Source organism: Budorcas taxicolor, chromosome 7 (genome assembly GCF_023091745.1).
Source record: "Budorcas taxicolor isolate Tak-1 chromosome 7, Takin1.1, whole genome shotgun sequence".
Lineage (NCBI taxonomy): Eukaryota > Metazoa > Chordata > Mammalia > Artiodactyla > Bovidae > Budorcas > Budorcas taxicolor.
The window spans coordinates 4,873,858-4,900,802 of record NC_068916.1 but is presented as its reverse complement, the minus strand read 5'-3'; the positions used below and the strand labels follow the sequence as shown (position 1 = coordinate 4,900,802).

The window sequence follows — 26,945 nt, the reverse complement described above, 5'->3', positions numbered from 1 at the left end:
CCTTCCTCTCTAAGCCAAGACTACTCCAGAAGGTCATGGCTTTCTTGGTTCAAACCTCTGTGGAAATTTGATTAAAAAAAAAAATATATATATCCAGAAAAACACACAAGTTTTCAGGCATGCCCTGGAATTCAGCTCATGATTTGGGGAGGGTTATGTTCTGGACTTTGTTGGTCTGTTTCTGTTACATATTGACAAGAACTTTAGGTTGAAAGACTTCTGTAAGTCTACAATAAACCTCGTTTTAGGGGTAGAGTAAATGAACACGTGGGCTTTCCTGGTGGCTCAGCGGTATAGAACCTGTCTGCCAAAGCAGAAGACTCAGGTTTGATCCCTGGGTAGAGAAGATCCCCTGAAGAAGGAGATGGCAACCCACTCCAGTGTGCTTGCTTGGAGAATCCCATAGACAGAGGAGCCTGGCAGGCTACAGTCCATGAGGTCACCAAGGAGTCGGACACGACTGAGCGACTAGAACAACGAACAGCAATGAACACCCTAAAGCTTACCTATGGTTTCCTGGGTTAAAAGCCCCGCAGCTATGGGATGGCATCTGGGCCTTCTGGGGGTCTGATGCACAGCATCAGAATGTGTTTTAACTTTTCCTTTGGAAATAATTGTGTAGACTTACAGAAACATTGCAGGAATCCAGATCTCCTCCCAGGCCTCCCCATTGCTGACATGACACAAATCCAGCTAGGTCCATCAAAACCAAGATCCGTCACTACTAACTAAACTCTAGGCTTTACCCAGATTTCATCCACTTCTCCACTAATGTCCCTTATCTGTCCAGGATCCCATCCCAGGTCCATGGGCTCCTCAGCCCAGCCCTTGCCCTTCATGCCCTTGAAACCAGGAGGAATTTGGTTAGGTCTTTGGGGGTGTCTGATGTTTCCTGATGATTAGATCTTTAAAATGCCTCAAATAGGGTGGAATTTCCTTGGGACATCATCCTAGGAGGCACATGGCATCCATCCATCTGCGTTCTGTCCCGTTGCTGGTGACGGCAACCCCGATTTCTCTGGTGAGGAGGGACCTGTCATAGTTCCCCAATGCAAAGTTTCAGGTTTTCTCTTTGTGACCGATCAGCTTCTCTGGTAACTGCTTAAAGACCTGTGTCTTCAATTTTAAAAGGATTTTCTTTGCAGAAAGAACCATCTTACTTTTTTTTTTTTTTTTGGCTTATGGTCTTTGTAAGGCTTCTTTTCCTCATGAGCAGTTTGAAGGCCAGCTCCAAGGTGTCCTTGGTCCTCAGATCTTTATTTGTGAGGAGCCCCTCTCCTCGTTTGACAGAAAAGGAAACTGAGGTACCCAGAGGAGAGAGAAGTGTCCAGGCTCACACAGCTAGTTGGTGACAGGGCAGGGCAAGAATGAGTTTTTTCCTCTAAGTTCAAGGGGGAACACCCCTCCCAATACCTGCACAGCCTTCCCCTCAAGTTGTCTGGAAGCCCTGGACTGTTTGCCTGAGCTTGATAAGGAGAGATCTCCAAGCCCTGTGCAGGGCAGGGCAAAGCCCCAGGCCCGCTTTCTCTCCCCTAATCTCAGTAGCTGGAGAGGGGAGGTGAACAGGGGCCAGTTTAGGGTGCAGAGCAGAGGCAGAGACAGGAGGCAGGATCCCCCTACAGGGGCTCGCCTGGGCCCTCTGGGGACAGGCTCAGAGAGACCTGGGGGACCGTATTTAGGACTCAGAGACTCTGAGCCTTGAGAAGGGCCACCAAAGAGTGCATGGTAGGGGAGGCATCAGGCTGTGTGCAGTGGGTTTCAGGAATGCCCAGGACATACTGGCTCTACCCTGCCCTGGGAGGGGTGGTTAGGAACCCCCAGACCTCCAGCTCACAGCCCCTAACCCAGAGTCACTGCATGGGCAGGAGGGGAGACACCAGACCAGGACCCTGGAGGGGTGAGAATCAGGTTAGCCCAGCCTCCAAAGAGTTGGAGGTGAGGGACAACCTGAGTCCTTGAGAAGACAAAATAAGGGTGGGGGCTCTGCTGAGTGGAAGCTCAGGAAGGAAGGGGGTCTGTGGCCATGTCATGTGTGCCTTGAGTCAGCAGGAAGTGGCTCCAGGCTGCCCTGAAACTAATCAGGTTTATTATAAAAGGATAACAGGACGGGGGCTTCGTGTCTTCAGAGGCCTGGCTGATGTCTGGGAAAGAAGACAGTGAGGCAAGCTGTCCTGAATTTGTTCCGGGACAAGCTGAGCAGGGAGGGCCGGAGAGCCAGGTCCCCTGGGGTGGGCCTGTCCAGGTGTGCTCAGACCCTTCTGGACTCCTTGTCCCAGCCCAGGGCCTCTGCCTTCCCTTCTGACCAGTCCCTTGCTCACCAATAACCATCTGTGGGGCGGGCCTGGGGCTACAGATTAGAAACCAAAGGTGAACACGACACAGCCCCCACTTCAGGGAGCTTTCAGGCAGAATGGGTGTGAGACGGTCCTCCTGAAGTCCTTGGGGAGCCCTAGGGCTCCAGGGCCAGGTGTGGACTGAGCCCAGACTGCATCCTCGGATCCCCAAAGAGCAGGGATGGGGACACAGCAGACGCACAGCAGCAGCGAAGCAGCTGGAAAGAACCCAAGGGAAGGACGTGGGCTGAGTGTGGCTGGAGGCCAGGGAGTGGTGATCAGGGCTGAGAGGGTAGCAGGTAGAGCAGAGTCAGCCTGTGTGTGAGTCAGGCAAGGACACGGTGGCAGGGGCTGGAGAAGGGGCTTGGCAGCGCCAGCTGGGCTCTGGACAAAGCATTCCTCCTACAGTATATATCGGGGGATGTACATACTTGTGCGAGTGTGCATATATGTGTGTGTCTGTGTGTGCATGCATATATGGGCATGAGGTGAGAGTGTCTATATGTGTGGGTGGGGTGGGGGGAAGCTGGAAGCTGGAGCCGCCTGTCCCAGTTAGGATCCTCTTCTTGTGCAAGTGGGAGATTCTAAGGTCTGGACTCACGGTTGAGAACAAGGAGAGGCGAGATGGGCCACGGCCATTTCAGGAGGCCAGAGCAGCCTTCAGACTTGGGAAGATCCCAACCAAGCTGTCAGTGGGAGGCTGATGGGGGAGAAATGGGGAGTCCTTCTGGGTTTGTGACTGGGTGCTTGCCACCTGGGAGTTTCCAGAAAGAAGCAGGTGTCCAGGCCTGCTCTGGGGAGAGCATGAGGAGTACATAGGTTGGCTGCAATCTGCAGAGGACCATCCAGAAGTGTTGGCAAATCCGTAGAAAGAAGTCACCAAAAGCTCAGTGGAGCCTTGCAGTTATCAAGAGGCTGGTGCCTAGGGTGCTTTCTCAGACACATCCCACTCTGTGTGTTCCTAGTATAGGAGCAAATGTGCTTTTCTCAGTGGCAGGTGTGTGTGTATGTGTACAAAGCTGTGTGGCTCAGTCTGAGTGTGTGCACACTGCTGGCTGGAACCCTATCTTACCACTTCCCCGACTCTGCTGCCTGAGTTTTGGGACACATATCCTTGGCTGCAAACCTGGGAGCAGGTAAGACCATGCAGTTGGAGGAAGTGTGCGGTGCAACCCCAAACCTCTGCTTGCTCCCCAGGGTGGAGCCCCCTCTCCATCCCCCTCCCAGGAAAAAAGCCTCCTGAGCAATGATGTGGGGTGAGGAGGTAGCAGCCCCCTGGGATGACTCTCCTGTAGCCATTTCGAGCCCTTGCATGGTCCAGGCCTGCGGTGGGGCCTCTGCCCAGGAAGAGCTCAGGGAGAAAGTGGGGCACATAGCCCTTGCCAGACACAGAAAGCCCTGGTTGGTCCTGTGCCTCTGTCTCTCCAGCTCACTGCTCAGTCCCTAGCAATTTTTTTACCTGGGATTTTAAAATTCTTGCTAATCAGCAGGTAAGTTCCATGAGGTTATCTTGCTCCCTGATGTTTCTCCAGCAGGGTTTGGCAAACAGCAGGTGCTCCACACACATGTGGAATGGTGATTTGAGGAGTGAGTGAGTTCTGTCAGTTCATACAGGACCCAGGGTACCCCCAGGACCTGGTCCTCCACCTGGAGCAGATCACGGCTTGGTGCCTTGAGGAAATCTTTGCACACACTCAGGAGGCATGATGCACTGATGCATTCATTCATACCGTCTGGGGAAGCCTGGCTGAGGATCCAGCCTCTGCAAAGTCCAGGCTGTCCCCCATGTGCCCTGCATTTCTCCCTGGTCCTGCCGGCCCAGCCCCTCCCCACCTGGGGCCCTGACTTTGTGAGCCCCCATGCAGAATACCCCTGCCTCTTGTTTTTCCTCTGCCGACTTCCTGCCTGTCCTCTGAGACCAGCTCCTCTAGGGTTCTGTCTGCCAGGGTGAGGCGAGGCCTCCCACACCCAGAAACCCCCTGCAGCTGGCCTCTCCAAGGCAGGCCTCTGCTGACTCCCTCACATGCCTGTCTGATCCAGTTCAGCCCCACTGGCTTTTTCTTCCTAAGCGTCAGCCACCCCCCACTGGCCTTCTAAAAACAAATGTCACATCCCCTGACTCAGTTCCTCCATATGTAGAAGGAGAAGGCAGTGTTCAGGGGCCCAGAAGCTCCAATGTCAGGTCAGAGGCAGTCTGCCAGTTCCCGAGGGGCATTCAGCTCCAGACCCACGCACGAGCAGCCAGCACAGGGTAAAGTGCACTCGGAGACGCTGACCTTCAGACGGCTCCAGAAGAGGTGGCCCTTCCGCTGGGACTCTCAGCACCTGGTGTCTGAAGCGGGAGAAGGGACGTGTGTGCAGGCAGTGAAAGAGGCACAATGGGCGGCATGTGAACCAGGAGCTGCCCCCTGGGCAGGGCTGCTGGAAGCTTCCAACAAGGACATCTGGGCAGAAGGGCTCCACCATGGGTTAGGAGGACACTAGAAGGAGTATCTGCCTTTTTGTCTCCCTTTTAATCAATCCACATAATTATTTTGAGATTCATCCATCCTGTCTTTCCTGGCATGCTAAGTAGAATTCCACTTCATAAATATGCCACAGGTTTTAATTGAAATATAATTGACATATAACATTATAATTAGTTTAGGTGTCCAAAACAGTGAGGGGCTTCCCTGGTGGCTCAGATGGTAAAGAATCTGCCTGTAACGCAGGAGACCCTGATTCAATCCCTGAGTCGGGAAGATCCCCTGTTACCACCCGAGTATTCTTGTCCGGAAAATCCCATAGACAGAGGAGCCTGGTGGGCTACAGTCCACGGGGTCGCAGAGAGTCAGACACGACTGAGTGAGTGACACACTTACTACTACAACTACAACGTAATGACTCAGTGTTTGTGGACACTGTGACACCATCACCACAATGAGTTTATTAACATCCATTACCCCACACAGTTACAAGACTTCTTCTTAGGATGAGAACTTCAAGATCTATGTTCTAAACAATTTCCAAATATACAATATTAATTCTAGTTGCCATCTGTAACCCACGACATATTTACCTTACGCCAGTATTTTTCATCCATTCACCTGTTGATAGACATTTTAGAGCTCAGTTTAGGACTATTACAAATAAAGTTGCAGCGACATTTGCTTCATGGTCTTTGCATGGACACAGGTTTTCTCCAGGGTTAATACTTCAGAGGCGAATGACCAGGTCATAGGGTAGGTATATGTTTTCAAGAAGCGGTCAAATCGACTTCCAAGCGGGAAGCACCAGTTTCCTTCCAGCCAGCAATCTACAGCGTTCTGATTTCTCTACATCCTCACCAGCACTGGTTATGATCTGACTTTCTGGTTTCAACCATCCCCGCGGTTCTCCATGACAAGTGATGCCCAGCATCTTGCCTTGGCTCCTTAACTCTCCGTATACTTTCTTCGGGGAAGCTCTCTCCCCTCCTTGGGTCTTTACTCAGGGGCGCGCGCTCCTGTCCCACCGCAGCCCTGCCTCCCCTTCACTGTACCCCGATTACCGCGCTGCGAGTCTAGCACCCCACGGCCACTGTGGGTGCCCACGGCCCAGCCTGGGAAGAGGCAGCCACGCCCCCACGGCCAGCCCCGCCCAGCCAAGCCGGGTGCTGCCAAGCAAGTCATCTCTTTTCGCAGCTACTCGGGAGTCCGCCTTCGTGCACGCCATCGCCTCTGCCGGCGTAGCCTTCGCGGTGACGCGCTCTTGCGCCGAGGGCTCCGCTGCCATCTGCGGCTGCAGCGGCCGCCATCAGGGCTCGCCCGGTGAGGGCTGGAAGTGGGGCGGCTGCAGCGAGGACATCGAGTTCGGCGGGATGGTGTCTCGGGAGTTCGCAGATGCGCGGGAGAACCGCCCAGACGCTCGCTCCGCGATGAACCGCCACAACAATGAGGCTGGGCGCCAGGTACGTTTGTGGCCCCTTCAAGTCCTGGGGGTGACGCAGAAATCCCTGAGACCACACCCCTGCGGGGCTCTGGGAAACAGAAGCTTTCTCAGTAGGATGTGTGCCCTGGTCCCCTGTGGCCCGCTGGAGGCAGGGTGGCGGGTCATGGGAGAGATGTATCTAATGGCCAGACTGGGGGTCTGCTCACCTCCTGCCCAGGAGTGTCTGAAACACAGGGCTGTCCCGTTGCTCCACGAGGTCTAGGGCATTCTCACAGGATGGCAGGTCTGCCTGTGATGTTGAGGTCACAAGGAAGGAGGGACGGGAGAAAGGCCTGCTCCTGCACATTCCTGGAGGGAGACAGCCAGGCTGCTACACCACAGTGTGGTAAGTTCTCCAATGAAGAAATGCGCGCGCGCGCGCGCGCGCGCACACACACACACACACACACACACACACACACACACACACACACACACGCAAGGTGATCTGGGCATAGTGGAGAGGTCAGACCCAGACTGCAGTCTCAAGAAAGACTTCTACTAACTGTGATGGTGGGTGGAGACAAGCAGAATCCTTCGCAGACAGGGGAGCCTGGCATGCTGCAGTCCCTGGGGTCGGAAACAGTCGGACCTGATTGAGTGACTGAACTGAACTGAAGTGAGATGAGGGGAAGCCAGGAGAGCCTCTGGGTAATCCACAGTGGAAGAATGCACAGGGGTTAGTTCAGGCCGAATATGGAGAACAGAGAAAGAAATACGTGGGGAAGGGAGAGGCTGCCAGAGAGCAAGTTGTAAAAAGCTTTGTGAGCCTTTTTGAAAAGAACTTGATTAGAGGGTCAGGGGGGAGCTGCTGATAGGAAGTGATGTGTGTAGGGGCTGGAAAATGTCCAGTAGAGTTGGCTCTGACCTTGGCCAGTGAAACTGGGGCATTGCAGAGGGCTGAAGAGTGAACATTTTAATTTCCAACAGCAGGGAACTTGGTGACTCACATTAATCTTCCGACTAAAGACAAGCACAAATGTAGGATGAAACTAAAAAGCACCATTCACAAGTATAGAATACTCACCTGATACAGACTTATCACAGGCAAGAAGACAGTGCAGCGCAAAGGGGGAAGTGGTCTTTTCAATAAGGGATGCTCAGTTAGTTGGATAACAATATGGTAAAAAATTAATCTTGACCCGTACTTCACACCATATTTTAAAAAATCAATTCTCCATTTCCAAATAGGAAAGAGTAAACAGAGAATGTTTAGAAGAAAATATCTTTGTGACCTTGGAGTAGGCAAAGAGTTCCTAAACAGGCCCCCAAAGCCCTCATAATGAAAGAAAAATGTGATAATGCAGAGTGTTGTAAAATGTATAAAACCGCACCACCATGAAACTGAAAAGGCAATCCACACGGGAGGAGAGATTCACAATATATACAGTCAACCTGTATATTAAAGTGATAGTATAAAAAGAACTCTACAAAGTAATAAGAAAAAGACTGATAACCCAAATGAAAGTTGGCTAAAATGTGGAAAGCCACTTCACAAAAGAAAATCTAGAAATGAGCAATATGTGTGAATATGTGAAAAGGTGATCAATATCCCTAGTCATCAAGGAAATGCTGTTGGAATACATGCCCTGGCAGGAAAGAAGATAACAGCTAGAAGAGAGCACGATGGAGGTTTCCGAGGAGCTGGTGTTCTGAGCCTGGGCATTTGTGAAATTTGGTCATATTTCATGCTTATGACATATAAACTTTTGCATGTATACTACACTTCCAAAAAAATAATTGTTATGTGTCAAATAGCTAGCCATATAGTGAGGAATTAGCAGTCCAAAGTTCAGAGGGCGACTATAGCCTCCAAGCCAGGTACTTGGGGCTGCTTTTATCCAGGGGTCATTTGCTGGTCTGTGAAAAAAGTATATATGCTGAGCTGCACTTTCACCAGCCTCACCGAGCTAAGAGGGACCATCAAAGGTTCTATGTCTGGGAAATAATTCCTCAGTTTAGGCGGGATCCTGAGGAGTAAAAGAAAACCTGAAGTAGACAAGCCCTTGTGCACATGTGCAGGCTAGCAAAATCTCAAACCTGGATTAAGGTGATCCCAGATTGCTGGTATTCCCATGCACCTGGAAAAAGAAGACAAAAATCTTTTTCGGAGAATGATAACCTTATGATAGGCTGATTTTTTTTCCTACAAACAATTATTCAAACACAATGTTCAACACATGATCAAATATAACCTATTAAATGGGCTGGTGACAGAATGAGTGATAACCAGCCAAACAAAACAAAGCAAAACAAGAACAGCAACAAAAACGGAAACAAGAGTCCAATACTGAAATTATTAGACACAGATTATGAGAAAAAAAAATATGCTTACTTATGTTCACAAAGCTAAAATGCAATGTAATAGATTTGGGGAAGAATCACAAAGAAACTGTAGACCTGAAAACTGGATGGGAGCTTTCAGTTTAAAAAAATGACAAACTAAATACGAAGGATTTTTGTCTGCAGTCTCCTAGAACATCACTAAAATGACAATGAATTGATTTTAAGATACTAAACTATAGAGAACATGCAAAACAGAAGGGGACAGAGGCAATAAAACTTTGAAAGCAGAAAGCAATACCTCAGTACAGTCAAGAAAGCTGAATCTTAAGCCAATAGAAGCTCTTAAACTAGATCGGCTTTAATTTAAAGCCAGTCTTAAAAGCAATCAACCCAGGAATTTCTAGTATTCGATATCTTGAGAAGCAGAGATAGATATAGGGCTTGGAAACAGAAAGATTGGTTGAAATCTATTTTAAAAGCACTTTTAAACCTACTAGCTCTTCTGTCCAACCTCTTGCATCCAGACAACACCCCTCCATCACCATGGCAGAAGCTTATTCCCTAATGAGGGTAAAGCAGAAGATGTCTGGACTGCTGAGGGTGAGGCTGCCCAAGTGAAAGGAGTCTGTCTATATACACATTTCTCTTCTTAATCTCCTAATGCCACAGCGAATCTTGTATGCTCTAGGCAGGAGAATGGAAGATTCTCCCCTAAAAATCAGACCAATCCAAGAGAAGAGACTTGAAGATATTGATGTGGGGTTTCCCCTAAAAGCAACGTGGCCAGATCACTCTACAGTGAGGGTCCGAGTACATGAGTCTCTCCTGTGTACAGGAGGTTCCAATAAGTTTTTGGTGCCCTGCTTTTAAATACAGCAGGTAGTTAGGGATCACTGAACATGATGCCTTCCTGCAACCACAACGATAAAGACCAAAATAAATAAACAAAAACCAAACTTACGGGAAAGAGACATTATAGAGAGAGAGGAAAACTTCAAAAAACCATCACTATCCCCAGAGAGTTAATACACTGAATCCATAAAATTGGAATAAACTGTTAACTTAAAAGAATATTCAGGGGGGGGGAAAAGAGGCTCTTAGAAATTAAAATAGAACAGCAAAAAATCTCAGCAGAAAGGTTGGAAGACAATTGAGACAGCCTTCCCACAAAGTAGAGGAAGAAAGACAAAGACCTGGAAAATAGAAAAATAGGAAAGACCTGGAAAATATAGAAGATCTGTCCAAGAAAGACAATGAACGTGAAGATGAGGAAGTTTGGTAAAGAAGTAATACGAGAAGTTTCCCAGAGCTGATGACCAAACAGGCCGCATAAGTGACTAGCACAAGAGAGGGGAAGACCCATGTCCAAGCTCATTGTGAGGGCTTTCTTGGTGGTGCAGTGGTTGAGTCTGCCTGCCAGTGCAAGGGACATGGGTTCAACGCCTGGTCTGGGAGGATTTCACGTGCAGCACAACTAGGCCCACGCGCCACAGCTACTGAGCCCGCAAGCCGCAACAAGAGAAGCCACCCCAGCGAAGAAGTCCACACGCGTCAATGAAGAGTAGCCCCCACTCACAGCAACGAAAACCCAGCACAGCCAAAAATAAAAATTTAAAAAGAAAGCTTATTGTGAAATTCACAGCCTATGACACAGAGAAGCCTTCCAAACTTCCCAGAAAAAGGTTCAATTTCACGCAAAGGATCAGGAATCAAAATATCATCAGTGCTTCTAAGAACAACAGTGAAAACTAGAATAAAATCGAGCAATACTTTCAGAATCCTGAAAGGGCAAAATATTTTAAGCCAAAGCTTTTATACCCAGCTAAATCATCTCTTCAACTTTTCAAGTAGAAAAGATTTGTTTGCAGATATGCACACTTCACAAAATTTACCAGAAGGGCTTTGAAAAAGATATCTCCAAGAAAATGAAATCCATGGAACATCTGGTGTGTTTGAAAGTCTTGAAGAGAATGTTTACATGACTAGAGAGTGTATGAGACTGAATCTGTAAGAACATTAAAAACAGCAACAACAAAACATTTTGTAGAAAAAAAAAAGCAATCACATCATGTGGCTCAACCAAGTATGACATTTAACAAAGGCCCAACACTGTCAGCTTCCCTGGTAGCTCAGCTGGTAAAGAATCTGCCTGCAATGCAGGCGACCCTGGTTTGATTCCTAGGTGGGGAAGATCCACTGGAGAAGGGATAGGCTACCCACTCCAGTATTCTTGAGGTTCCCTGGTGGCTCAGCTGGTATAGAATCCACTTGCAATGCCAGAGACCTGTGTTCAATCCCTGGGTTGGGAAGGTCCCCTGGAGAAGGGAAAGGCTACCCACTCCAGTATTCTGGCCTGGAGAGTTCCATGGACTGTATAGTCCATGGGGTCACAAAGAATCAGACACAAGTGAGCGTCTTTCATTTTCAACACGGTCAGCACCAAGTTTTGATCTAACTGGAACTATGCAATAGTTTTTAGAGTAGGGAGGGAGTTTGGAAAAACTGTGCATCAGAGTTGTGGCATAAGGTACCCCCATGGGACCTCCATGGTGATAGGTCCATAAGACAAGGCCAAACACTGAAAACTCAAGAAGTAACAAGTGAAAGTGTTAGCCGCTCAGTTGAGTCCAACTGTTTGCAATCCCATGGACTGTACCCCACCAGATTCCTCTGTCCATGGGATTCTCCAGGCAAGGATACTAGAGTGGGTAGCCATTCCCTTCTCCAGGGGATCTTCCCTACCTAGGGATCAAACCTGGGTCAAGACAAGCATCTTATTAGAGGTGCAGAGGTGCAAGGTGCTGCCCCTAGCAGGTCAGGAAAGTACTGTTAATGAGAGTGTGGGAGCAGAACTCCTGTTTTTCTTAACAAGTCTTAGGAACTCTTGGAGTCTTTAAAGTATATGCATGTATAACTTTAATCAAAAGCAAAACTAAAACAAAAGACTTAGGAGGCAGAGATGGGAAGTGGCAGCTCCTCTTTGGAAAAGCTTGATCACAAAAGAGAAGAAAATGGAGATTAGACAGAACTGGACTTTGGTGAGGGAATGTAATTTACAGATGCCCCTAAAAAAGTGCCAGGATGAGAAGGAAGTCTTGAAGAAACAGCAAGGAGAGGGGAACAGGGTGGAGGAAACATCTGGACACAGCGCCCACCTGAAGTCTTAGACCAGCACTGTTCAATATAGATGTGTAATGAAAACCACACAGTATGTATCAATTTCTAGTTCAGTTCAGTTCAGTTCAGTCACTCAGTCGTGTCCAACTCTTTGCGACCCCATGAATCGCAGCACGCCAGGCCTCCCTGTCCATCACCATCTCCTGGATTTCACTCAGACTCATGTCCATCGAGTCCGTGATGCCATCCAGCCATCTCATCCTGGGTTGTCCCCTTCTCCTCCTGCCCCCAATCCCTCCCAGCATCAGGGTCTTTTCCAACGAGTCAACTCTTCGCATGAGGTGGCCAAAGTACTGGAGCTTCAGCTTTAGCATCATTCCTTCCAAAGAAATCCCAGGGTTGAGCTCCTTCAGAATGGACTGGTTGGATCTCCTTGCAGTCCAAGGGACTCTCAAGACTCTTCTCCAACACCACTGTTCAAAAGCATCAAGTCTTCGGCACTTAGCCTTCTTCACAGTCCAACTCTCACATCCATACATGAACACTGGAAAAACCATAGCCTTGATTAGATGGACCTTAGTCAGCAAAGTAATGTCTCTGCTTTTGAATATACTATCTAGGTTGGTCATAACTTTTCTTCCAAGGAGTAAGCATCTTTTAATTTCATGGCTGCAGTCACCATCTGCAGTGATTTTGGAGCCCAAAAATATAAAGTCTGACACTGTTTCCACTGTTTCCCCATCTTTTTCCCATGAAGTGATGGGACTGGATGCCATGATCTTCATTTTCTGAGCGTTGAGCTTTAAGCCAACTTTTTCACTCTCCTCTTTCACTTTCACCAAGAGGCTTTTTAGTTCCTCTTCACTTTCTGCCATAAGGGTGGTGTCATCTGCATATCTGAGGTTATTGATATTTCTCCCTGCAATCTTGATTCCAGCTTGTGTTTCTTCCAGTCCAGCATTTCTCATGATGTACTCTGCATAGAAGTTAAATAAGCAGGGTGACAGTATACAGCCTTGACGTACTCCTTTTCCTATTTGGAACCAGTCTGTTGTTCCATGTCCAGTTCTAACTGTTGCTTCCTGACCTGCATACAGATTTCTCAAGAGGCAGGTCAAATGGTCTGGTATTCCCATCTCTCTCAGAATTTTCCAGAGTTTATTGTGATCCACACAGTCAAAGGCTTTGGCATAGTCAATAAAGCAGAAATAGATGTTTTTCTGGAACTCTCTTGCTTTTTCCATGATCCAGCGGATATTGGCAATTTGATCTCTGGTTGCTCTGCCTTTTCTAAAACCAGCTTGAACGTCTGGAAGTTCACGGTTACATACTGCTGAAGCCTGGCTTGGAGAATTTTGAGCATTACTTTACTAGCATATGAGATGAGTGCAATTGTGCGGTAGTTTGAGCATTCTTTGGCATTGCCTTTCTTTGGGATTGGAATGAAAACTGACCTTTTCCTGTCCTGTGGCCACTGCTGAGTTTTCCAAATTTGCTGGCATATTGAGTGCAGCACTTTCACAGCATCATCTTTCAGGATTTGAAACAGCTCAACTGGAATTCCATCACCTCCACTACCTTCGTTCATAGTGATGCTTCCTAAGGCCCACTTGACTTCACATTCCAGGATGTCTGGCTCTAGATTAGTGATCACATCATCGTGATTATCTGGGTCATGAAGATCAATTTCTAGTAGCCACATTTTAAAAGGAAACAGGTGAAATTTGTTTTAAATAATAAATTTTATTGAGCCCAATATAACCAACATGTTACCATGACAGTAATGCAATCAATATTAAAATTTTGAATAAGGTATTTTACATCCTTTTATGAAATCTGGGGATTTCGTGTGACCCAGCATGTAGTGTGCCCTCAACGGCACTTCTCAGTTTGGACCACCAGCCAGCCGCATCTCACGACCTCACAGGTGGCTATTTCTGATTACATCACAGGACCTTTGACCTCCAGCCCCACTCCTTCCCCCAAAGAGAGAAGGGAAGAGATCCTGCTGCTGGGGTGCCCACAGGAGAAACATCATGTAATTCTCAGCACTCCCCTAAGATGCAATAAACCCAGTTTCCTGGGCCCTGAAGATACTGTGCTCAAGCCACTCCCATTATTCACCATCAGGCCAGCCCCCAGGCTTGCCACCCAGCCCATGCGCATCTCCTCTAGACCAAAGTCTTGGATTTCCCCAGTTAGAAGGAACCATTTCCCTTTTCCACCCCTGCACTTACATGTCACGTTACAGCCCCTTCACTGAACAGAGATGGCCTAGAAGTAGACTCAGCCCAGGAGGGGGCTTCCCAGACCCTTCCCTCCAGGATCTTGGGTCTGCCAGGGGAACCACATCAAGGATAGCATTGGGAGAGGGTGTCTGCTCCGCCTGGGAGTCCCAGAGCTTTATGGAGCAGGTTGAGGGACTGTTGGACAGATGAGTGGAAGGAAGACTAAGGCAAGGCGCACAGCCATCCTCCGGGGAGGTGGGGAGGTTGAGGGCCTGCCCTGACCCCCCCACTTGCCCGCTTCTGTAGGCCATCGCCAGTCACATGCACCTCAAGTGCAAGTGCCATGGGCTCTCGGGCAGCTGCGAAGTGAAGACCTGCTGGTGGTCGCAGCCTGACTTCCGCGCCATTGGTGACTTCCTCAAGGATAAGTATGACAGCGCCTCAGAGATGGTGGTGGAGAAGCACCGCGAGTCGCGCGGCTGGGTGGAGACCCTGCGGCCACGCTACACCTACTTCAAGGTGCCCACAGAGCGCGACCTGGTCTACTACGAGGCCTCGCCCAACTTCTGCGAGCCCAACCCCGAGACGGGATCTTTCGGCACGCGAGACCGCACCTGCAACGTGAGCTCGCACGGCATAGACGGCTGCGACCTGCTGTGCTGCGGCCGCGGCCACAACGCGCGCACCGAGCAGCGGAGGGAGAAGTGCCACTGCGTCTTCCACTGGTGTTGCTACGTGAGCTGCCAGGAGTGCGCGCGCGTCTACGACGTGCACACCTGCAAGTAGAGGGCGTCGCTATCGGCGCCCGCGGGTTAGAGCTCCACCTGGCGGGGGCGGGGCCCCTCCGTGGGCGGGGCTGGAGGCGGGGCTCTGAGGTAGCGCTCCCCGTGGGCGGGGCGGGGGCGGGGCTCTGAGGTAGAGCTGCCCCGTGGGCGGGGCGGGGGCGGGGCTCTGAGGTAGCGCTCCTCCATGGGCGGGGCGGAGGCGGGGCTCTGAGGTAGCGCTCCTGGAGCGGGGCGGGGTCCTTTATGGTAGGACAGGGTTGAGGCTCCTGAGTGGCATAAAGTTCTTCCCCGTCCTGGAATGAAACCCAGGACCCTTCCTGGGTCCTCTCTGGGGTTGGGGCTCCAGGGACGGGGATTTAGCCTGCCATTACTGTCCCCCGAAGACCACGTGGTTCCACCCTCTGGACCTCATCTGTGTAAAGCAGAATCTCCTGGCAGAATGAGCTATGGAGAGCCTGTGGGGAACATCTTGTCCTCTTACCCCTCCCACTGAGGTCCGAGGTATATCCTCCAAGGATTCCTCCCTCAATGATATCTGCTAACGCTCTCAACCAGGCCCTGCAGAACCGCAAGAATGGCTGGGATTTGGGTCCAGGAGATAGAGCCTCGTGGCAGTAGGCTGAGGAAGGGCCTGGAACGTGCGGCCTAACTCTGTCCCGGCTGCTCTATGCTGGGCATCGGACAACTAGGCCCTCTTCCAAGTGTTCTACTGCCACCCAGGCCCCAGCAAGGCACCGTGCAGCCTGGTCAGCTGTGCCCTCTACTTGGCTGCTGACAGAGTCCAAGCCTGGTTCTCCCGCCTCCCTGTCTTGACGTTCCCACAGGCACCCCATCTCATCCACAGGAAAGGAGCAAAGTCTCCTGTTCCAGTCTTGCTGTTGGCGCCCTCTTGGCCTCAGCACCTCTCTCCAACTCCTTTATTCACAGTCCTCTGTAAGGGAAAGGCAAGAAGGGGACCTAGACTCTCAGGCTGCCCAGGGCCTACTCAGCTCTATAACCTAGCTTGGAGGCTCACCTGGGGTTGTTCGGGAGATTTGGAGTCGGGGGATGATACAACACTGGTGCTATGGAGAGAGGACCCAAAGACCCCAGAGGAGTGGTCTCTGCCCCAGCCCCTTGTGGCCAGGACTGCCCCCCAGGTCCTGCTGCTATGTCTATGGTACACCAGACCTACCTGCCACCGGCCATTGTGGAGTCTCCGGTGGGCTACTTGACTTGGCCCTCATCACATCTGACTCATCCATCCTGTCTGGGAATGAGCACGGCCGATGGACCCCTCAACTAATGCCCATAGGAACTGCCCACCATGTGCTGCCATGCCAAGACTTTTCCTCCTCAGCCTCTGGTACTGTGAAATGTTGCCAGGCCCCTGTCCTTGAGGGCCTCCTCTCCACGCAGGGGGAGAGACAGTGGAGGGACCTGCACTCCCCACTAGGAATACGACCTTCCTCTGCTTTGAATTTTGCATTTGTGGGTTTTAATTTTATTTCCGATGCTGCTATATCCACCATACACAGGAGCTAGACAAACAGATGTGTTGTTGTGGTTTTCCTTTTCTTTCTGTGAAAGAAACTTTTAGTCATAGCTTGTGAGTTTCAAACAATGGGGAAAGTAAAAACAAATGAACGAACAAAAACAAAGAAGAAGAAGAAACAACCAAACAAGCCTGTGGATTGTGCTGGATTTTCGGTGGTGGGTCAGCAAGGCACGGGACCTGGATTGGTCGTGACCCTCTAGGAGGGGCCACGATGGGAGGTGGTGGTGGGCATGTTTAGCTCAGAGACTCCTGGGGGCTCTGTGGTGGCCTCCAGAGCCAGAATTCCAGAGGAAGGAAGAAGGATGGCCTCTCCAAAGAAGGAAGGAAACAGCCAGTGGTCTCAAAGTCGAGGGGGAGACAGACCTGTGAAAAGTGCAGAGAACAGGGAAGGAGGCCTGCCTGCTGCAGGGGATGTGTGGTGCGGCAAGCAGGGCACCATGGCAGCCCCAGGGGGGCAGACCCCACGCAAGTCAGGGGTGCAGCAGGACATCCACCAAGTCAGCTGAAAGCCACTTCCCCAAACATCCACAACATGCTCACTCAGTTGACATCTGAGCACTAGCTACGTGGTCATGCTTCCTGGGCTTGGGGACATGAACTCTGTATGGGGTCCCCTTCTCAGCCTGCCACGGGGCACTCTAGGAGCCTGGTCTGACTTGGAGGCAAGACATGTTCCCTCAATTGGAGGCTCACCAGCAAGAAGCCTGAAAATTAGGCAGGAACTTCTCACTGGGCCTCACCTCCTTCTGCGCCCTGCAAAGGCCACATTAGAAGTCACAGCTCATGCAGCTGGAATCCAGTTGGGAGGTCACGAGGGACATCCATCGCTAGCAGAGAGCTAATGTATGAAGCCAAGAACTCTCAGGGGCTCCTTCCTGCCTCTGTTCATCCTCAGGCCTGAGCTGACCCTGGACCCCGGCCTCCTCTCCACCACAGGGCATAGCTCAGGTGTCCAAGAACTGGCAGGGGTCAGCAGTCTCTATATGTATGGTTGGCCAGATCCTGGAATCATGCTCAGAATCTTGGGATGGGGATCTTTCCAAGGCAAACAGGGAAAGACTCGAGGGCAAGCAAAGCACACTGTTGGCAGGAGCATCACGCTGTGTCCCCATGGTTATTGCCTACATCCGCCCTCAATCCAGCGTATTCAAGGTATGCAGAGCTGGGTAGCCCTCTGCAAACTGAGGCTACAGGAGCCAGGGGATGAAGGGATGGCTTCCCCAAACCACACCTTCACCTCTTCAAGCCAAGAGCAGGGTCCTTGCTTCTCTCTGTGTCCCTCCAGGCTCTCTTCCCTACTACTACCACTGCCTCTGAGCCCTGCCCTGATATCCAAGCAGACCCACAAGGAGGGAGAAAGGAGAAGCAGGGGTGGAGGGGCATGCTGGGACAGGTGAGACATGGGGAGAGCTGATGCAGGAGCTGAGGGGAGGAGGCCTAGTCCCCACCCTCTCAGAGGTCAGGCGCAGCACAGCCGCCCTGCAGGAGCCACATGCTAGAAAGGAGGGGGCTGGGGGCAGATGGGAGCCTCATAATCAGGAGGCTTGTGCCTGCTGAGAGCAGAGGGAGGGAAGCCCAGTTCAGCTGGCTCCGTGGCTAGGCGTCAGGGCCACATGGTATCCTTGAGAGCAAAGGAATGAGGGTGACCCTCTGCCAACAGAGAGCAAGAGCTGGCTGGCCAGGGTCCTGGCCAGGGCTGTGCAGACCCAGCATGGGCAAGAGTATCCACTCCACACAGCCCTGCAGTGGGAGAGAGGGTTTGAGGAGCTGCCTGGTGGAGGGAGTAGGAGCCCTTCAAGGGAGGAAGGGAGGAAAGAGGAAACATGGTGATAGGAGGTCATGGCCTCATCACTCCAGACAGGGCCTGGGGAATACCACCCCCATCACGCTAACGGCCACACTGGTCTTTGCTGCAGGCTCCAAGCCACTGAAGTCAGAGCCAGAAGAGGTCCAGCAAGGTTAAGGGACTAGAGGCAGGGACTTCCCCACAGTCATCCAGTGGTTAAGCATCTGCCTGCCAATGCAAGGGGCAGATTCAATCCCTGGTCCAGGAAGAGTCCACAAGCCACAGGGCAGCTAAGCCTGGGCACCACAACTACCGCAGCCGGCGCGCCCTAGAGCCTGTGCTCTGCAACGAGGGAAGCCGCTGCAGTGAGAAGCCCCCGCTTGCTGTAACTAGAGAAAGCCCTTGTGCAGCAACAAAGACCCAGCACAGTCAAAAATAAATATAAGTAGATATAATATATATTTTTAAAGGGGACTGCCGAGAGACACAGGGCTCTGGACTCCCAAATCCTCTGCTTTCACACTCCAAATCATTATCACCTTCCCAGGCTGGCACACCAAAGTCCCACCCAAGCCACTCGCCCTTGCTGGCTCAGGGCTCCCTGCCTCCTTCACCAGGCCCATTTCAGGGCAGGTCACCACTGCCCCAGAGCTGTAGCTGACCACCAGGGACTCCCTACTGGGGCCTCAAGGGGTCAGCTGGAGTCAGATGGACTGCAGGCAGATGCTCTATAAAGAGGGAGACAGTGATGAAGTTCACAGGGCAGTGTCCAGACCTGGAGCACAGGTGGCCAACCTCACCTGCAGCCGTGAGTCACCAGCAGAAAGACCCCAGGCCCACACAGCCCACCAGTCAATAGACCCAGATCAGACACCCCACACAGGGGTCAGGTCCTGGAGGTGGGGGGCTGACAGGGGCGCCGCTGGAGCTGCCCATGGGCTGCATCCACAGTGCACAGACGGTACAAATGGTGCGGCACCTCTTAGGGTCTGGGCAGGACCCTAATTGGCACCTGCTGAAAACTAGGTGCTGGGGCTCCACAGATGACAGGGTAGGCGAGACGGGCTAGTCAGGGAGTGGAGGCACAGCCACAGGGCCACAAGGGTGAGAGGCCAAGAGAGGAAGCAAGGACACGGCCCGCTTCCTAAGAGCAGAGGCCAGCCACCCAGAAGGAAGGTGGAAGCTGCCTGGGAGTTGATGCAGAGGTAGGTTCTGCCTACCTGGTCTCAGCTCTCCCCCAGGTGAGGCACCAGGCCCCCACTCCCCATCTCTATGGCTCAAGGGCAGAGAGAGGCAGGACCCCACCAGAAGAGGCTCCAGGAAATGGTCGAAGGGAGCTGGCAAGAGCCTGTGTGAATGAGGAGGTGAAACCCTCAACTCTCTGCCAGCCAGGAGCAAGCCCCACCCAGAGCCTTAGTTTCCCTCCAGAGGAAGAGGAAGTGGGATGATGGGGCTCCCCTGGGCCTTTCTGCTCCTGCTTTTTGCTGATGTGGGATGCTCCATCCAGATCCCTCTCTGGAGCCCAGCTGGCCCCCCTCACCTGCCAACATCAGCACATCAGCACGTTCCCATGAACTCTGGGCCAGCCTCCCCACCCCCAGCCTTTACCCTCAGCTCAGAAGGAGGCCAGAACACAGGGCAGCCAGCCTGCGGGCCTTAGAAGCCACCTCTCCGGGGAGTTTACAGCCCCTCCCGCCAGCCCTGAAGAAGGAGGAAATGGGCCTGGTGGGTCTGTTCACAGGTAGTTGAGACAGGAGAGGAATAACCATATTAAAGGCCCGGAGGTAGTGGGGCCTCACCCTGCCAGGGCCCCCCCTTGGCCCAGCTCCCTGCAAATCTCACACCCCCAGGGCTTCAGCTTTGAAGTTCTGGAGGGGGTGTGGTGATCCCCCTCCTCCTAGGACCCCGACAGGCCCTCCCCTCCCCTCTCCCCTCCCCCCTCTTCCCTCATACTCCCACTTTCTGGGTCCTTAGGACCTGTTTCCACACTTCAAGGATGTGCTGAACATCCCATCCCCCTGCCCCTATGCTGGGCCAGCATCTCCAGGGCTGGGACCCTCAGAGCAACAGGTGCAGGGCTCTGGGTCACCAAGCCTGTCACAGAGCACTGAGGACCCCCAGCCAGCTTCCCTAGTCCTACACAGTGATGGCCTTCACCCCCTGCAGCGGAGCTTGGACCGGATGGGCCTCAAGGTCCTGCTCCCATGCCTCTGCCCCTCTCCTGAGGGTCTGGTCTGGGGGCATGACGCAGCCCATCCTGGGGTCCGGCCTGATGGCCTGGGGTGGCCCAATCCCTCAGCTCTCCCCTTCAGGGGCCTAGCCTCACTCCAAACTCTGTGGTCCCTCCCCAAGCTGCGTGGTCCTCTTGCCTGCAACTCATCTGCCGACTGGAACCCTGTGCCCCTTCATGAAACTCTCTGGTTGGGACTCCCAAGGACAAGGCATCCTAGCAGTCAGCAGCTCCCTCTCCAGTGGCCCCCTGGCCCCCTGGCCTGAGCAGGAGCAGGGCACCTCACACGCCCGCACTGCACTCGTCTCAAGTCCAGCCTCAGTCCGGACAGCGGACAACCTCCCAGGGTGACGCCCAGGCCTGAGAGGAGCAGGACCGCACTTCTGCCATCCCACCTGGGTGGGAGTTCTTCAGGTCCTTCTATTCATAGGCATTGACAGGTAAACTGAGGCCTACTGGATAAAGCCTCTCTCCCCAGTGTGAGTTCCTGAAGGCAAAACTATCCCATTTTCTCCCTCCCTGTCCCCCCATAAAATGGGCGTATCAGGAGCAGCCAACAGAGGGCACTCCCACTTGCCACACTCCTCATCCCCCCAGATGACCTTGGCCCAAGAGATCTGGGTGGTGGGCCCTTCCATACCTTTCGGGTCATCTGGGAGGGCTCCCAAGAGGAGGTGAGCACGTGGTGCAGTTTCTGTGGCTCTGACATCCTCGATCTGCGCCCCTTAGGCATCCCGTACTTTTGAGAGGTCAGCCCCACAGATGCCAGGATCAGGCAGGTACCCAGGGCACTGGGGAAGCCCTGGGAAGGGCCCCAGCCTGGGAGCCGCCACTGCCTGGCCTGGCAGCTGGGACAGGAGCTACTCAGAAGGTGCTAATTGATGTTTAGAGCCAGGCTGGCTCCTCAATCACGTCTCTCTCTCTTTCTCTCTCTCTTTTTTATTTGAGTCTCTGGAGCACACAGTAAACAGTCATTTGGCTCTCAGGGCCCTGCAAATTGGTGTTTATGGTATAAGGACCAGGACTCGTCCACCCAAACACAGCAGGCAGGGAGGGAGGCACTGGGCTGGCAGGGATGGCATGCTCTCCCGCCCATGGAGGCCCGGCTCTGGGAAGGCCTTCCCTCCGCTCTAAAGGAGAAGGCAGGCCTGCTCCCAGTAACCTTGATGCCTGCAGCCTGGCCTGAGGCAAGGAGCCAGCTGGTTCACCCACCAACAAAGGGCCAGCACTGGCCAGAATTCTGCCAGCCAGGCACTGGTATGTTTGGAGGTGGTCAATACTTGAGGCATTGTCATTAATCCAGGAGGGCTTCTTGGAGCAGGTGAGTCTCTGTGACAGAGAGGACCCTCCAAAGGGAGCTCTGAAGGTTCATCAGGGCCCTCAGATTCCCCAGGGCTCCATGTCCAAGCTTCTCCCAGGCTTCCATTTCCTTCAAGTTTCTCCAAGTCCCTATGGCAGATGTGAGGACCCTCTACACACACCTTCTCCCAACCTTGGCAGCCATCTTCAGAACTCAAGACAGGAATGTGGGGAGACCTGGGCCTTAATGCAAGAGGTTGAACGGCGGAATCCCAAGACAGCAGGGGGGAGGTTTTGGGAGAGAAGGGAGACTTCCCAATGTTTGCCCCTCGCCTGACAACTGGACTGCAGAGAAGCAGGCGGGCCAGTGTAGAACCTGCGGCTGGCCCTGGCTGTCCTAGGCTCCTCGGCTCCCTCTGCTGCCTACAAGCTGCAGGGATGCATTCTACCTCACCTGGCTCACCCCGTCTGTCAGCCTGCAACCTACAGAAAGGCAGAGCCTGGGGCCCTGGGGAAGTTGTTTCATGTTTGGATCTGGGAAGGAGCATCATAGATCACATGTGCCTCTTCCCTGAGTGCACTTTGAGTTTTCAGGTCTGAGCTATGGAACAGAAAACCAGCCCCCTCCTCTGCTCAAGAACCTTCCATGGCTCTCCAGTGCCAAGCTGGAGTTGGAGTGCCTCAGCCTACACCCCTCACAAACGGGTCCCACTCTGAGCTAAAGGGGCACCTCTAATCTATGGATGGAGAAACTGACCTGGGCAGGACATGACTTGCCCCAGGGCAGTCAGTGTTAGTCAGGCAGAGTCTTAAGGAAAGCTGAGACGTCACATCGTACGTTGTGGTCCCACCTGCAGTTCACTCTCAACTTCCTTCACCCTCGCCCCCATCCCTCAGTCTCAGGCATCTCCTGGCCTCTGCGGAGGCCTCCTCACCAGCTCACAGCCATAATCTTTGTGGCTCCTATATCACGGTCCCCTGGGACCCAGCTGCACCTTAGGGACCCACGCAAGGCAGAGGAGAACCTGTGTATGTTGCATGTTGGGGAGGGATCTCTGGGGCCAAGCTGATCCATCCCCAGGGCTGCAAGCCTCTGCAGGGGCCCTGACCAGTTCCAAGGGCTCAGCCATCTCCCCAGCTCTAGACCTAGCTCCCAACAGATCCACCCTTCCTAGCTCCAACCTCAGGCAGGCCAGTCTAAGGCCAATTATCAGAATGCCTCAGGAGGATGCCCCTTATCTGGGAGGAGATTTGGGAGTGGTTGGGACACCTGCAGTGGGCCATCCCTAGAACAGGTGGCCTCAGTATCAGCTGTCCCTGCAGTGATGCCAGGCGCTCCCTGTGTGGATGCCTCCCATGGAACCTCTCCCCACCTCCCACATCAGGGTCCCCAGGAGATGGCCACGAGGAAGGGTGTCCCAGTTCTCAGGATGACTGCGTAGCAGCTGGTCACACTGCAAACAGGGAAACTGAGTCTGGGAAAGAGGCAGAACTTGTCCCAGCCTCTCAAAGTCAACAGCACACTGAGGACAGGCAGAAGCATACATTGCATCACCCCTGCTCTGGGAGGCCGCTGGGAAGAGGCTGCATCCAGCGCGGGCAGCTCCAGCTGGGCAAGTGTCTAGGAAGGAAAGGTGCTGCCTGGGACAGGACCAGGGTCAGTCTGAGGTCAGAAGTCAGCCCGGCGGGTCAGAGTGGTCTGGGGCTGCCCCTGGCCTATGTCCAGAGGGCTGGTCTTCGTGGATGTCGCCCCCAGTATGGGGGAGGGTGGCCTCGCCCAGGCTCCTGGACACGTCGGCACGTGCAGCATCAGCTCCACGGCCCCCACCCACTGGGCCATCAGGAGCCGCTCTGGCACTTCCCAGTGGCTCACAACTCTGACAGTGCTTGTCTGACGACTACCCCTAGTGGATGTGGAGGTTGGCGAGTTCTAGCCTCTCAGATGGGGGAATGGGCACTGAGCCCACAGCTGATGTGAGGAACCCGGTGGGGCAGTTTCAGCACCCACCCACTCAGACTAGGAGGACAGTGTGGAAGACAGCTCGGCTCAGCTTGCCCCAGAGTAGCCAAGAATGGCAGGGATGGTGGCGGCTCAGGTGAGGGTGCGGCAGGTGAGGACACTGAAGGTAAGAGGGATGCCGTAAGTGAGGGTGATGCAGGTGGGAAGGAGAGGGTGCAGGTGGGGCCACTGTGCTGTGGATGCTGCAGGTGGCGACAATGCAAGGGAGCACGCTACAGGTGGAGCTGCACACAGCGCAGGTGCGATGCCTCAGGCTCGGACACACTCACAGGTGGCTCAGACTCACTCTCTGCCTCTCCCTGTCACACGGCTTGCCCTATGATGGACAAAAAGAGGGGACAGCTCAGCCAGCCCAGGCCCACAGGGTCCAGCTCCTGCATTCCAGCCCGAGGCTGGCATGAGCAGTGGGACAGGCCACCATCCACTCTGACATGCTTCCTCAGTCGGCAGCTTCAGGAGCAGGTGTGACCACTTCCTGTCTCCCCTCCTGTGGGGCCTGGGGTTCCTGAGCAGGCCACGGGGTTGAGGGTATGAGGACACACCCGGTCCCTAGAACAGGACCAGAGGTCTCTCCAGGGCTCCCCCTGCAGCTCAGACCCAGCCTGGTCCGACATGCTGCTGGGCAGCAGCACCTGCCAGCTAATACCCAGCCCAGACAAGCTCCCGGCATGGCCAGCGGTCTCCGGCCCTGGGTCCAGTGTCCAGTGTCCTTGTCCAGTTAATGAGGAATAATGCTCGTTCCAGAACCAGAAATCAGGCTGGGCCTCCTCACACTACCTGGCCTGCCTGCTCAGGTTCTCCCATCCCTCAGCCTGGCTCTGCCAGGCCCCTGGGCCTGGACTGCCTGTTGTCTTGATGTCCAGCTCTGGGCAGGCAAGCAGGCAGACTTCCACCGCTTTGGGCAGCAGCAAGACACTCTGGCCGTTTCTTTTCCCATCTATGACAGAACAGTGGCTGCTTTTGTCAGGGACTTGCCTTCCTCGGCCTGTCCGTCTCCCTGTCTATAACCAGACCTTTGAAGGATCAGATCACAGACCCTGATGTCCCTGGCTGATCACCTGGAAGGCTTCTGCCTCCCCACTGGCCTCCCTCACAGGGCACCCACCCCTTAAACACACCTGGGGAGCCAGGTGCCCTCTAAGGTGACCTTAGCCTCTCCCCTTACAGATAGCCCTAACATGGGGTGGTAGGAGGTAGCAGTCTGTGCGGCAAGAGGCTTGAAATCCCTCTTGAAAAGGGGGCTTCCCAGGGCAGATGCTCAGCTGGGCTTGCAGGTAGGGGTGGGGTGCTGAAAAGGGCAGGGCTGGCCCACCTTGACCTGGGAGCCAGAAGCAGCACCCAGCCCCCCGGGCCGGAAACAGGACCCGGCAGAAACAAACTAGTGTCCCCAGAGCCAGCCTGCCCTCAGTTGGTGGAGACAGAAACCCACTTCAGAGCCTCAGGATCCCTGTGTGATGTTCACAGTCTCGGAGAGACCGGAGTAGAAAGCATGGAGCTGGATCCCAAGCCAAGTGACAGGTGCGGAGGCCAGCCCTCTGGAGTGTGAGGCAGGGTGCACGCGGCAGATCCCAGCAGCAGACGCTGGACACCGCTACGCCTCGGGCTGGGCTTTTTAATTAACCTTGGCCACTCTGATGGGCCCCAATTAAGTGGAGAATGTGATGGCAGAGCGGGGTCAGGCAGAGAGATGGGTTTTAATTAAAGCACTGAAGGGTCCTAGCCAGGGTAGCGATGGCCTAGGCAGGAGCGCCCCCACCTGACTGCCTTGGTCCTAATCTTGTTTCAAAGGATGCTGGCGCACCTCAGGTGGCAAGAATAAGTACTGCTTGCCCACAGCCAGGCATGGCACCCGCAGGCCTGTGACCTCGCGCCCTCTCTGTGTGGCCCAAGATCAGGCAGCTCCTCTCTGAGCCACTGTCCCCACTGGCTTCCCCTCTCTTCTTCCTGTCTCTGAGTATCTACAGTGTGTCCACTGAAAAGGCCCTGCTGGGCGGCAGAGCACAGAGGAAACAAACCATGAAAAAAACGTGAAAGTGAAACTGAAATTGGCTCAGTCGTGTCCGACTCTTTGCGACCCCATGGACTATATAGTCCACGGAACTCTCCAGGCCAGAATACTGGAGTGGATAGCCTTTCCCTTCTCCAGGGGATCGTCCCAACCCAGGGATCGAACCCAGGTCTCCCGCATGAAACAAATAAATGAATTAAATATGTTCATGTGCAACAGGGGAGAGTGGAGTGAAGGGAGGGCTATTTTCAGTGGAGAGGGGAGTTCAAAGGAGCATAGACCCTCAGAAAGAGGATGGAAGGAGAAAGCGAACTCAGCTGAAAAGGGGCAGTCAGTGCAAAGGCCTTGGGTCAGAACCCTGGGCACAGCTGAGCTGCCTGATACCAGCAAACTAAAATGAGAGGGAGGGCCTCCCTGGTGGTCCAGAGGTTAAGAATCCAAGGTGCAATGCCGGAAACACCGGTTCAATCCTGGTCTGGGAGGATCCCACATGCCGCGGAGCAGCTAAGCCCTTGGGCCACAACTACTGAGCCTGTGCCCTGGGGCCTTGCTCTACAACTAGAGAAGCCCGCACAACAAGCCCGCACAGCAAGAAGCCCGCACGGCAGGAAGCCCGCACAGCGCAGCCAGACAGTAGCCTGCGCAGCAATGAAGACCAAGCAGAGCCAGAAATCAACAAAAATAAACACAAATTAAAAAAAATAAAACTAGAGGGAGCCAGACAGCAGAAAGTCATGGGCATGGAAGGTTTTCAGCGTCACTCAGGTGGACAAGGACCACATGGGGCTTCTGAGTTGGGCCACCTGCTAGGTTCCAGGAACCAGAGTGCCTGACCCCTGTAACTCAGACACCAATCTGCTTGGTGCTCCCTAGCCTTGCTCAGTGGAATGGCAAGCAAGACACCTGTGAGTCCTTGACAGATTCTGAGTCTCAGGATGGTCCACACTTGGGTCTGGGCTTGGAGCTGTCAGGGAGAGACGGTGGCAGGCAGGTACATGAGTCCTGCCCCACAGCTGCCCATCTTTCTTCAGAACAGTTCTGCAATGACTGCAGCTACAAGGCTGACATTCTCCATGGCTGGCTCCCTCCAGACCCGGGGCTTTGGGAGTGATGCGAGAAGGAAACAGGGCGAGAGAGTGTCCTTCCCCTGGTCCTGCCAGGGGCTACAGGCCAGGGGGAACCCAGGAAAGGACTGTTCTAACCCCAAGAGCCAGAACCGCTGTAAGGTGTGGCAGTCACAGCAGGGGACAGCTGCTCACTGGGAGACACACACCCAGCTGCACAGGTTATGTCACTTGGAAGAAGCTGGCCACCCTCAGGCCAATGTGTGCAGATACCACCTGGACAGGCAGGTGAAAGGAAAGAGGG

The 26,945-nt window shown here is 53.3% G+C and overlaps 2 protein-coding genes across 2 annotated transcripts in view; both read left to right on the top strand.

Annotated features, from left to right (window-relative positions):
• The window catches only part of WNT3A (Wnt family member 3A), a 73,918-nt gene extending 59,220 nt beyond the window's left edge, over window positions 1-14,698 (top strand). Inside the window, exons 3-4 of the mRNA XM_052643969.1 lie at window positions 5,996-6,261; window positions 14,219-14,698. Coding sequence (XP_052499929.1) covers window positions 5,996-6,261; window positions 14,219-14,698 — 746 coding nt within the window. The remainder of the gene's footprint in view (window positions 1-5,995; window positions 6,262-14,218) is intronic.
• A 6,417-nt stretch (window positions 14,699-21,115) lies between these two features.
• The window catches only part of GUK1 (guanylate kinase 1), a 45,540-nt gene continuing 39,710 nt past the window's right edge, over window positions 21,116-26,945 (top strand). The window contains exon 1 of the mRNA XM_052643891.1: window positions 21,116-21,121. The gene's annotated coding sequence lies outside the window, so the exon portion shown is untranslated. The remainder of the gene's footprint in view (window positions 21,122-26,945) is intronic.